At 48.5% G+C, this 13399-nt stretch overlaps 1 protein-coding gene across 2 annotated transcripts in view; it reads right to left on the minus strand.

The window, feature by feature from the left end:
* The window catches only part of LOC121437863 (sodium-dependent neutral amino acid transporter SLC6A17), a 49466-nt gene that overhangs the window by 15703 nt on the left and 20364 nt on the right, over positions 1 to 13399 (minus strand). For both annotated transcript variants that reach the window (XM_041637967.1, XM_041637968.1), the window contains exons 3-6: positions 10450 to 10607; positions 8735 to 8861; positions 7905 to 8086; positions 6352 to 6462 (exon numbers count right to left, since the gene is read on the minus strand). In XM_041637967.1, the coding sequence (XP_041493901.1) occupies positions 6352 to 6462; positions 7905 to 8086; positions 8735 to 8861; positions 10450 to 10607 (578 nt within the window). The remainder of the gene's footprint in view (positions 1 to 6351; positions 6463 to 7904; positions 8087 to 8734; positions 8862 to 10449; positions 10608 to 13399) is intronic.

Consider the following 13399-nt stretch of genomic DNA (forward strand, 5'->3'; position numbering starts at 1 on the left):
ACCACTATCAGTTTGGAGCCTCTTCCTTGCCCTTAAGAGAAGCAACTAACAGTCGCTCCTCATGATCTCCCCTCTAGTGCAGCCCTCAGTGACCACTAGTGCCCTGTCTCTATGGATTTGTCTATTCTGGACACTTCCTATGCTTGGAATTCCACACAATGTGGCCTCTCAAGTTTGAATCCTTTGATTTGCTTAATATTTTCCGGGATCTTCCGTGCCGCGGCATGTGTCAGTACTTTATTCTTGTGTGTTTTGCACACGTGTTCTTAGGGGTGAGGTTGTCTAGATCTGTGTGTACACTAGTGGAGGTCAGAGGTTAACCTTGTGTCTCTTCCTCAGTTGCTCACCACCATTTACTGTTGAGATGGGTTTCTCCCTGGATTACCACTTCATTGAACATGGATGGCTAAATTAGCTGAGTCCTAAGGATTTTCCCATGTCCACATCCACAGAGCAGGGATTCCAGGTACATGCCACCATGCCTGGCTCTTTTATTTTAGGGATCAAATTCATGGCCCACGCTTGCATGGCACACACTTTAACGACTGTGCCATTATCACAGCTCTGGTACATCCTTCCTTTCTACGGCTGGATACCATTCCGTTTTATGCATCTACCACATTTTGTTTGTCCATTCCTCAGCTGATTGACATTTTGGTTGTTTCTGCTTTGGGGCTATTATAAACCACGCTGCTATGAATATTCATGTTCCAACTTTGTGTGAATTTACATTTGAAGTTTTCTTGGATACACGTCTAAGGGTAGAATTATTGCATCATGCGGAAACACTAGACTCTTTTTTTTTTTTTTGCCCCTGAATCAATTCTAGCCTGTCGGTGTTCGGTGAATTATTTTCATCACTATATAAATTCTGGGATAATATCCTTGACCCCAGGGCCCTCTCCACTTACTCTTGTATTTCTCATTTTTGTTTCCTTTTATGGTGAAACTACTGAATACAAACGCCCTCTCCCACTTGTCTCTGATTCATCACCTCGCATTCACTACTATTAGAGTTTGTCCCCAATGTTCTACCAAAGCATCTCTTATGAAGGTCACCAATGACGTTTCCATTGTCAGATGATTGGTTATTTCCTGTCTTCATCATCTGCCCATCTCAGCTTTGCTCAAGCATTTCCCTGACTCTGCCTGGGGGCGTGGATATGTGTGCTTCCTCTTCTCTTCTGCCTCCCTTACCTGCTATCCTTCCCTCAACCCGAGCCAAGTCCTCCTTTCTGACAGAGCTTGCTCTCCAGTCATTATAAACCAAGACATAGCTTCCATCCACTATTCAGAACTCCCAAATTTGCTCCTTCACCTGTTACTTCCAGATTTATGGACCAAATTACCACACCACATCTTCACTTGCCTATCTAGTGGACATTTTAAAATTGCCACATCCAAAACAATAGTCTGGGTGTTCCTCCTAAATTCTGATTCTCCCACCATCCTTCCCATCTCTGTAAATGTCATCTCCATCCTTCTGGCTGCTCAGGCGAAAGATCTTGGGGTCACTCTTGGCTCCTCCCACACCTCATATCCAAGCCACGGCAAACCCTCTTGAGCCTGTTTCCTAAGCATTTCTTTCTTTTTTTTTTTTTTTTTTTTTTTTTTGGTTTTTCGAGACAGGGTTTCTCTGTGGCTTTGGAGCCTGTCCTGGAACTAGCTCTTGTAGACCAGGCTGGTCTCGAACTCACAGAGATCCGCCTGCCTCTGCCTCCCGAGTGCTGGGATTAAAGGCGTGCGCCACCACGGCCCGGCTTCCTAAGCATTTCTTCAACTTAACCAACTCTCAGCCCTCCATCAGCACTTGGCTCACTGGTTCGTCTCATCCAGTGACTCACACAGCAAATCTCCCTCTTCTCCCCTTGGACTCCCCATAGCAGTCTTCTCTAAGAGGCTCAAGGTGGCCATAGCATCTCATCCCCCTGCCCATAACCTCCCACTGGCCAGAGTTTACACAGGGGAAATGTCCAAGTGTCTTTATGGCCTCCCAGACCCCCATAGCCCTAGTCAGACCACAGTCCTGCCTCTCTCCCCTCCTTTTTTTCTTGCACACTTCCTAGAATTCACAAGCTGCTCCAGCTCAAGCCCCTTTCACTCATTATCTCTCTGTCTAGAATGGATCTCCACACCTGCGTGTAGCCTGAACCCTCAGTACCTTAGGGTCACTATTCAAATGCTCTTCCTCAGTGAGGCACTCCTTGACCACACATGAAATAAAATAAAATGCATTCTGTTCTAGAAGCTCCAATTTTTTGTTCTCTGCTTTGTTCTTCCCCTCACCACACTGTTCTGCAACAGTTCTGCATCTTCCATCATCCATTCTGAGGGCTGGGGGATTTGTCTGTTGTATTCATGGGCTGAATATCTGTCTTAGAACAGTGTTTGGCTCTAGCGAGCCTTTGTTGGATGAATGCAAACATGAATGATAGACATTTGGGTATTTGGAGCATGCTAGTCTTTTGCTACTAAAACAAATGCTGTAGCAACCAATACTGAGTACTAACCATTTTGCTTATATATGACTACATTTGTTGGGAAAGGACATAAATGTTCATAATTCCGACTGTTTGGGAGTTTATATGACAAAAAAACTCTCCATAATTCACCATTATATGTTGGGCAAATTACATGAGAATTGTATGGCACCCCATGTTGACCTGGTTTTGTCTTGGATGAAAGAAATGATAAGGGAAAGCTCTCTGGGAAATTCAAGTTGTTAATTAGCTATTAATACCAGTTACTATCTCATCAGGGCCACTAGAGAGTCATCATAGCATCCTGGTCACACAGCACACCAGATCCACTAGCTCTCTGTTTGCAGACAGGGACAGAAAGGATAGGTCCTATAGCCTGGATATTTTCTGATGTTTAAAGAAGTCTGGGGCGGAAGAAGGACCTCTCACATCATCCGGCATAGTATAAAAAATAGTCTGAGATGTCTTGATCAAAATTTTCTTGGACTTTGTTCAGGGATTCGAGTGGCATGACCTCTTGGGATATTGTTAATATTGTAATTCATAGGAATGACTGAAACCGTGTTCATCCTGGGCAGCTCTGGACAGTGACCTGGTGGTATTCTCTGGCGCCAAGAACTTTAAATGACCCCAGAGATCTCGTATCTCCCAGTCCTGAGCTACAACAGCCACCTCTCTGCAATGGTCCTCAGCCTGACAGACCATCAGATGGCTGTTGCTGAGAGTGAATTCATGTTTTGCTGCACAGAACAATCTGGGGGCATCTGTTAATAGATCTCCAGGCAAACAGCACAGGCTGCCTGGGTGCCCTTGGTAGGAGAGTGTCCAAGTCTTCTTAGCCACCCCTCCTTGCCCAATACAAGCCTTCAGAGTCAGGTGCAGGAGCTACACAACACAATGCTCAGTGGACAATGTCAAGATGGGTCACAAAGATGTGACCTGGAGACTAGCAAGTCAGATGAGCCATGAGTTACATCATGCTGGTTCTTGGGGACTTGGGTCCTTTATGGGTTTCTAGGTTTAATTTTACATCTCAGAAGATTCTGCAAATGCCAAGGTAGCTTCACATGGCTTCTGGAACATCCAGGAAATAGTTTGAGAAAGGGAGTGGCTCTGTTGTTCTATGAGTACTTAAGCTATATCCATCTATTGATGGGCAAAACTGAAGCCTGTCAAATGCGGAGCCTGTCAAATACCTGGTGTGCGTGCCCGTGGAAACAATCACTTGGAAAGCATTTTGGCTGAAGATTTGCATACCCTTCGAAACAGCAATTTTTACTGTATTTACTCTAGAGAAACTTGTTCAAAGACTTGGGTAATAATGTTTAGTATTGCCTGTGCTAGTTCTTATTGTCAACTAGACACCACTAGGAAGAAGAAATCTCAATGGAGAAACCACTCAGATCAGATTGGCCTGTGGACTTGGCTGCAAGAGATTGTCTTGCTTAATGATTGATGTGGAAGAGCCCAGCCCACTGTGGGCAGCACCGTCCCCAGGCAGAGAGATCTGAGCTATATACTAGACTCTGAGAGTGAGCTTCTGCCTGAGCTCCTGCTCTGACTTTCCTCAATGACAGACTGGGAATTGGAAGTGTAAGATGAAGTCAACCCTCTCCTCCTTAAGTTGTTTTCGGTCATGCTGTTTATCACAGCAATAAGAAAACTAACCAGAACATATCCTTATCGGTAATAGGAAAAACTGACAACAACTTAAATGTCTACAAGTAGACATTTTTAGGTTAGTTCTGTGGTAAAATATTATACCACACTGAAAATAGATGTGCTATAGCCTACATGTCAGTATAATAATAATAATAATAATAATAATAATAATAAAGAATAGTGTCATGCAAAATCAAAAGCGAGTCATTGAAGGATACATGTGAAGATATGTAAACTTTAAGGATCTGTAGAATTGCTGTGTACTGTTTGTGGAAATAGGTCTATGTATAAAATCTCAAAGAATGCATTAATGGGATAAATCTCAAATTCAGGATAACAGTTTCTGTAACCCGCTAATTTGCATACTACAAAGTAATATTCAGGAGTCATTTCCTGGGAGTGATTAAATCATGAGGAATCCACTCTTCTGAATGGAATCCGCGCCTTTATAATAGAGGCTCAAGCGGCTTCCTTTGCCCTTCCACCATGGAATCTTCTAGTGCCTTCAGCTTGGTCCTCCCAGTTCTAGAATTGTAAGCAATACATTTCTTCTGCCTATAAATCTCTTAGTCTAAGGTATTTTGTTATAGCAGCAAGAGCAGACTGCTAATGGCTGCTTTTGAGAAAGGAAATAACTGTGAAGTCAGAGGGTACTGCAAAGGCATCTGTAATGTTTTCCTTTTTAAAAATATCCATTATATTACTAGATATATAATTATAAGCTTGAGATATTTCAGAATTAAAGAGACATTGCAATGGTGTCTGAATCCCACGAGGCGAACTGAAGTATTGTTTGTGCTGGGGCTGGTGGCCAAGTCCGGTGAGTCTGGGCCACTAGCTTTGGATGTCACACCAATGATTCTTAAGTCCATCAGCAGCCTATCTGGGGGTGTTTGTGAAGCTCCGTGTTCATGTGCATCATCAGAGCATATAACATGCTCATACAGCTCAGCGAAGTACAACGCAAAGACTCAAGGGGACACCTGAGACTGATTGTGCGACCAGGGCAACTGCTGAAGTAATGCACAGAGGTTGATGGCCTTCCTGTGATCACTTACCCCAGAGGAAGCCGACTGCTTCTCCAGGAGATATCACAAGCTTACAGCCCTATGGTCTGCTTTGGGAGACATAATTCCTGCTTTAGAAGGTGAGTCTTTGTGAGCATGTTTGTAGAAGTCTTGGTTGTTCAGTCTAAGGACAGTTTGTGCAGTTATGAGTAGCGTAGGTCCTAACCATGGCCATCCTCCACACACCAGGAGCCCACTCACAATAACAGGGCAGGAGAGTCAATGGGACCTGGGGACTTCAAACTCCATAGAACCTGGGGCTTTCTTAATCACCCTGTGTGAACTCCCCGTGGAAGGGAGTGTGTATGTGCATGTGTATACATATGTATGGTGGCACTATTGAGTCCTGAGGCTTCAAGCTCATCTGGTCCCGTCTGACCTGGAGCCCACGGGCTAGCTCAGAGGGATCTGGAGGTGAAATTCTCAGCCCCATCAACTGGAGGCACTGACATACATTGTTTAGGACAATCTGAAATTATCATTCCCCCATAGCCTACTCATGGAGTTGTGCCCAGTGGTCTAAATGGTCACGGTCATGAGGTGGGGACAGACCACCTCCTGAAGGCTAGGTGTGCATATGCAGAACACCTGTTTCTCAGCACATCCCTCGCAGTCCCTTTACGGGCTAGTGACGGGACTAGGAAGGTGGCTGTGTGGGCTCCTTGTTTCCCTGATTTGGGTTCAAACCAGAATTCCTGAGGTGAGTTCATCTTCTTGGCTCCTATTATCACACACCCACAAAATGAAGACACCCCTAAAATGAATGACTGAAGCCCCATCCCTCATATTTAAATGGAATATGCCATCACTGCAGGCATACCTGGTGCTTTTCCACATCCTTGTTCACACGGTCTCCTTTGATTAATAAATCATACTGATACTTGCTGAAGCCCTTCCTGCTCTGCAAGGCTCACTTCAGATGCCACCTCTTTTCTGGAGCCTTTTCTGACTTCACCCAAATTGAAGTAATGTCCCTCTCCTTGAAGCATGAGGACGGAGCCTAGACCCCTTTCTCGGGCTTCTCTGAACGGGCTGGCAGAACACCTGCCAGACAGTTGGGTTTGGGTGTAAAGTTGCACGCAGTGGAGCAGGCCCAGTGGAGCTGCCAGGGTTCCCCCCATGTGGACACCACAGAGCCTTACCTTAGGGGTGAACATGTGCAGGATGCCGTCAATCGCCCCTCGCAGCAGCAGCCCCCGAACCAGGAAGCAGGCCAACACCACGTAGGGGAAGAGGGAGCTGAAATACATTACCTGCAGAGAAGACAGAGCCCCCCCCCCGTCAGGCAGAGCCCCCCTTCCCTGCTCACAGCTGGGGCCCATGAGCCTCCTCTGCTATCAGGCAGCAGAACTCAGAGCCTGGAGCCCCCAGGCACTGAGCCAAACCCACCATCCATCTGGCCCAAGCAGGAGCAGAACAAGCTGGAGTCAGCATGGCTGTGCCTGGAGCTAGTCTGCCTTTCAAGAGCTGGCAGGACCAAACCAGCAGTTTGTACTCCTAAGTCTCATGTTCCTAGTAGACAGTTCCAGGATCTGCACTGTCCTCAGAAGTTCTATAGCAGAAGACATCTAGGGGGCCTTGACACTGTTTCCCAACAGAGCCCATCAGAAGAGAAAGTAGCCCCTACACATCCCGAACCTGAACCACGTGATTCTTGCTAGTTCATATATGTCATGCACCTCTCTACAGCCCTGTGCTCCTGGCACAGAGTCATGCACAAAGAATTTGATCATGGGGCCTCAGCTGCAGTAAAACCAACCCTGGGGCACTTAGGACAGAGCAACAGAAAGGCTAAGAGCTATCTGCATGAGTACTGATCCTGCAGCTACCATCAACCAATCCTGGGGCCTCAGGCTACCTGCTTAGTATGCATCCATCTCCCCATCTCTAAAGGACTGCAATATTCTTAACTCATAACAGTGGTGAGAGCCAGGGATATGCAGATGTGACAGCCCTGATAAATGTCATGAAGTGTCAGCTACTATTCCGGCCCCCAGAGAGAGAGGAGGCTGGTGGCTGAGATGGTACCACCTTTCTGCAACTCAGCATCCTGACTCATCAAGTCTGACAAAGAACCAAGAGCCTCAGCTCAAGCCCTGGACCTGGACAGACTAGCTGTAAGACCTTAGAGGGGGCTCTTTCCCCAGTACAGACCTCAGTTTCCTTCTCTATAAAATGAGTGGAGGAGACATCTCTATCAGATGTCTGTCAGTCTTTCCATCCCTGGCAGCCCATGAATTCTGCGAGGTCATAAATAATAAGGATTGGAAATGCTGGGAAAGAAAGATAGGGCTGGACTGTTATGACTTTCACTGGCTGGACTGTTTGGGGGCCCCAAGCTCTCTGCGGCTCTAACAGCCCTTTATCGGCAGACAGCATAGGGCAGAGTTTCATCGAAAACTGCTTAGACTGCCCAATGCAAGGGCTTTTGCTTAGGAACCTGGGGATGCACCATCTAGATATCAAGGTCAGTACCTCTAGCTCCTCGGTGTTTGCAGGGCAGGCCTAAGCTATAAGCACCAAAACAGATGGGGCCCCAGTAACAACTACCCAGCAAGTTCATCCTTGGGCTATCTGTGGTGGTAATGCTCCCACCCTTCCCATGAGGCTAATGCTGTCACTCAAGTAGTCTTCCCCGGTGGCCTGGGATCCGAGCTCCTGCTCTCTGGGTCTCTGTTGCCTTTTTCCAGCTCACCTTTCCAGAGGACTGGATACCCTTGACTACAGCCATGCCCACGATGCTCCAGGCCACAAGGAGGCAGAGTGTCATCTTCCAGTTGAGGCCCCCACTCTCTGAGATGGAGTTGGAGATGTCCAAGGCCTCTCGGTACCAGAAGTAGGTAGTGGCTGAGCTCTTCTCACACTCGGGCTCCAGCACTGAAACCACAGGAAAGGCCACAGGCCTCAGCTTCCAGCCCTATGGCCATCTCCTGTGGTGGACCCTGCCCAGGCAGCAGTGGGTGAGTGGGGAGCTGGGGGACGACTGTGCAATGATCTGGAGGAACCCGAGGAATCCTGAGTTTCTGGTGGGACCTACGAGCCTTTGAGCCACAATCACATGGCTCAATTCCCACCTCCACCGTCTTCTGCTCACAAGTGCCAAATTTGTTTAAAGGTTCTTGGGGGAAGGCCCTGAGACAGAGGCTGGAAATCCAGATGTCAGGTCACTGGTTAGATGGACAGCATGAGCGTGGGAACAGGGGCTACGGGATCTGTTTTCCCGTCTATGGAGTGAGGCACGCAAGTCACAACTGTTCTTAGACATATGCTATTGGGGAAACAGAGTAGTTCATAATAACTAAACAAAATTCAATCCCTGAGACCTCTGTGTGCTAGGCCAGCAGGAGATCAGTAGATCATTTCCTCAAGAGAAGGAGAAAAAAAAGTATTGGGGTGTGAAGTGCTTTCTCCAAGGTGACTGAACCGATTAAACCCGAATGTTAGTACTAAACAGTTTAGACTTCTTCCCGGGACAGTGCTGGCTGGAGACCACAGCTGGGGTTCCTCCAGGGTCCCCACACTTGCCTGCCACAGTCCCATTCCTGATGACAGGGCATTCGCTCCAGGGCAGCGGGTACTGGAAGGACTTGAAGAAGTAGAAGACGCTCCACCCAATGATGACATTGTAGTACAGCCCAACGAAGAGGCAGACCTGAGGGCAAGGACCAGGGTAAGATCACGGAGGCTGCAGGTAAAGCCGCCCCTCCCTGCACTCCACCCAAGGCCCAGCAGCTCAAAACTAGCCCTGATGGAGGATGTGGGCAGGGCGGGGCGGGGGAATGCAGAGATGGAGCAGGGGTTGGGGGTCTGCTCCCAGTCCTCCTCCATTCATCTGGTACTCAAACAGTCCACAAAGGAATTCCTGGGATATTAAAATTTTCTCCTTTAAGCAATAAACTCTTAAAATGTTAATTCTTTCCAGTTTGAAATTCCTGTGAGATACTTGAAGCCCTTCCCCCATCATTTCCTGATGACTCGGGATTCTAATCAGAGATGCCCTCCAGGACCACGGAGACACACCACAGTAAAGGTCCTTTTAGGCCCAGATGGTGGCACTTTTTGAGACTGTGTGGATCCCTGGTTTTTCCACCTCTTCCCTCTTCTCAGGTGCTGCTCTTCCTTCGGAACAGCAAGCAGCCTGCTTCTAGCTTCTAGAGACAAAGCAGTAAGCTTGGCAGAGTTTTATTAAACTAGGCGGGATCTAGCAATGTTTAACAGGCAGGGTTTGGCTGCATCTGCTCCGGATGCTCCGAGGGCCCTTCCAGAGGCCTGGCTGTCCCAGACGATTCAGATTGCTTGTTAGTGTGAATGCAGAGTGCTCCTGGTCTCTCCCATTTCACACGAGCAACTATGTGGAGGAGCACATGTTCACATACACAAAGCGAAAACGAGGGAGGGGGCTGCGCTGGAATAAGCATGCAGAGAAGCAGCCCTTTCCTTAACTGTGTTGTTTCCAGCCCAGGTAGAGGGTTCCCCTCCTCATGCATGTCCAAACATGGCCAGCCTGGTGTTTACACTGGAGCTGGCCACGGGAAGGTGATACCTGGTCTGACAACAGGATAATCCTCCTACCGTGCTTGACAGAACCCTCAGTCCCTTCCAGAAACAAATTCCAGTTTTTATCTCAAGTATGAGAATGGGCACCTGCAGGTTTCGCCTTTAAGGGATGCTCAGTTACTTTAGTTGTATACAGCTCTCAGCAAGATTTCATCGACAGCTGCACAGATGAGCCCGGAAGTCCCCATCCGAGGCTCGGGAGGTCTCCCCAAACCTCATGCTTCCTGGGTTGGCCATAAGGCTCCTGTCTGAGTATTTCAACTGTTTAATTGCATGGCGCTCTAGCAAGGTGTGCTAAGCCACGTACATTTGAAACTCACTTCCCAAGGAAAGGGAGAGGAGTCCATGAGGAAGTGGTAAGGAGTGGTGGGGACCTGGATGGTCCATCTGTTCCCGGATGATAAGGACTGAGATATCCTTGTGAACGTGCCCCGTTTTCCCTCCTTTGCCTCTTTTGTGAATGTCACATATGGTTTCTGGCAGTGGCATCAACTGCCAGTTTAGGAAATGTGGTGACTATGGCCCTGAGACCATTCCATCTGTGAAGAATCTGTTGATGAACCCTCTCGTTCCCCTTGTGTCGGCCCAGGACTCTGGCCTGTAAACCTGGTGACCTCCTCCACACTATCCCAAAGGGGACCCTCTGCCTCCCGCCCAGTGCCAGCCCCCAGCTCTGAACTCACAATACAGCTGGAGAAGCCGATGCCCCCCAGGCGCGGGCACACGTAATGCCACACACCGATGCTGCCACGGCGGATCCTCTGGCCCACAGCCAGCTCCAAAAAGAAGAGAGGGATGCCAATGATGATCAGCAGCACCAGGTATGGTACCAAGTAGGCACCTGCAAGGATAAGAGAAGGTACAGATCAGAGGGACAGTGAGGGAAGGGGTGGCAGCCGTGTCCAACAGTGTCAGACATAGTGTGTGGGCAGGGACAACAATAGAAGGGAAAGGTGATCTATCCAACAGACTCGGCCACAGCGTAGGCCATCTGGAGCTTCCCCGTGAATGTTGCTGCTCAAGGCTGTGATTTTTATCTCCAACGCTGGCCCATTCAGACTTTTCCTCTCCTTGATCCTCTGACTCGGGATGGGACACAAGAGAGCGTACAGACACCACTGCCTTCCACTCGCAAGGCTGGATTCAGAAGCAGATACCTCATTGCCTCTCAGAGAGCCACGTGTCAAGTCACAGACACTGGCCTCACTCAGCACTCTGTGGACACCTGTCCACAACCCTCCCAGATGTCACGGATCCCGCTCACTCATTCCCAAGGCCTCACTCCCACCCACCCTCCCTCCTACTCTGTGGTCCGGCCTGCAGGCATCTGAGACAAATGCTGACACAGCAGACTGAGCAACTCGAGAGAAGCCGAGCTTGGACGCTCTCCAGGGAGAGGATCTGATCAGCATCACCATTAATCCACAGCCAATTGGGAGGAATGGAAGAGAAATTAGTTGTTCAGGAAAGCGTGATAAGGGAATCATAAAGGATGGAATGATCTTGCTAAAGATTACAGATAACAAATTAATCTTGCTGTCTTAAACCTAGCTGCAGACACGATCTCAATTCCGAGTGACAGGGCATTTAGCAAGAGAATTAAGGCCACAGCTGGACATGGACGAGTGCATCCCCACCAAGAGTTGTGCCAAGAACATAGCCCCGTTGGCAACACTATCAGTCAGGCCCTGCCTGTCAAACTGTCTTGCTTGTTCCTGTCTCCTGGGTTACCTAGCACCTTCAGGGAAACCCGCTCAAGAGAGGAGTCTCTGAAAGCCCCGGCTACACTGCTCTATCCTGTAGTGGTATTTGGTTTATGATCTAACAAATAAAGCTTGCCTGAAGATCAGAGTGCAGAGCTAAGCCACTAGTTAGTCATAGATGTCAGGCAGTGATTGCACAAACTTTAATCCCAGGACTAGGGAGACAGAGGCAGATGGATCTCTATGGGTTCAAGGCCACCCTGGCCTACATGAGATTGAATCTGTCTAAAAAAAAAAAAAAGTGATCCCAGCACTTGGGATCCCATGCCTTTAATCCCGGCACTAGGGAGGTGAAGACAGGAGTGATATGGCTGGGCGGAGAGAGGAATATAAGGCAGGAGGAGAGACAAGCTCTGCTGCAGTTTGAGGATTCAGTCTGAGCATGCAGTCTGAGGTTTCAGAGACAGCAGTCAGTCTGAGAATCTGTAGAGACAGGATCGCCACTTCGGTCTGAGCACTGGTTGAGGTAAAGGTTCTCTAATGGCTGGCTCCTTTGCTTCTCTGATCCTTCAGCCTTTACCCCCAATATCTGACTCTGAGTTTTGATTATTAAGAACAACCAGAGTTCGTGCTACACTGTCCCCTGCAACTTACCCTTCTCAAGTGCACACCTAATCTGCCAATGAACACTGGAGATCAGGCAACTACTGGACACAAAATTTGTCCGTCAGCAGCAAAAGTTGTTTACCATGGATCTCCTCCATGCCAGATTCAGGCTTTGGGGGGGATGCAGGAGGAACAGAAGACCCAGATGCCATCCTGGGAGACCTCGCGGGAGGCAAGTTCCTCAGATTCATTTAGGCAGTGTCAGCAGGCACATTCTGGATTGGTCACACCACAGGGGGCCACCTGAGCACACATCTGCTGAGGGAACTCATGGGGAGAGCCTTCAAGAGAAGCTTCCCACCGAGTCTCACAAAGCAATATCATTTTAACACGCGCGCGCGCGCACACACACACACAAATGCACACACATACACGCACGCACACATGCACACACATGCACACACGCACACATGCACACACATGCACACAATGCACACATGCACACATGCATGCGCAGGCATCCACCCATGTACTCCTCATTCAGCCTGTCACTCACCAGTAGCCCCATCAAATGCCCTAAAAAGCCGTGAGTATGGACCTCTAGTCTGGCTTGGTCTTTGGTGGAGAGAAACAGTAGCAACAGAAGCAACTTATTGCAGGAAGATGACAAGGAGGAGCCTTGCTGGTGTTTTACTTTGCCTCAGGGTCCTCAGGAGGAACACGATGTCCAGGGAGATGAGTGTCGGGGTGTCAGAGCACACTGCTATCTCCTATGTATGTTTCTCTCCTCTTCCTACAGCTGGGGAGATCCTCTAAAAGTGATCTGCGGCCAAAAGGTGGACTGGCTTTCCTTCTGTCCGAGTCCTGACAGCAGGTCACGGCCACATGGAGTTTAGTCTAGCCAGGGGGCTCAAGGCCAGGCACTCAGGTGAGCTGAACTCATAGTTAATCAAAGGCACTCTTGTGTGCCAATCATCACTGAGTTCACGAGGCACCCTCTTCTACCTGGGAAAACATGACCTGGAGGCAACAGTGTCTCTGAGGAGGCTCAGGGCTGAGCAGCTGGGAGCACCACTCAGGGCATTAGGACACTGGGTGGAGCCTGACTCTCTACACTTCACCAGATCTCTCTCTATACACCGTGCCTTGCTTTTGCCACAGCCCATTTATTTCTGGGGCTCAAGAGCTCATTTTTTGGCCTCCAGTCAATTGAAATATGGATAGAAAAGAAGCTGCGAACAGACTCTGTGATCAGATTATCAAACCTGGAATCCTGGCTCTGACACCTACTTTGCAACTTTGAATAAATTATTTGATGTCTCTT

This window comes from Microtus oregoni, unplaced genomic scaffold, assembly GCF_018167655.1.
Source record: "Microtus oregoni isolate MIOR12 unplaced genomic scaffold, Mior012 000054F_ref0000373, whole genome shotgun sequence".
NCBI lineage: Eukaryota > Metazoa > Chordata > Mammalia > Rodentia > Cricetidae > Microtus > Microtus oregoni.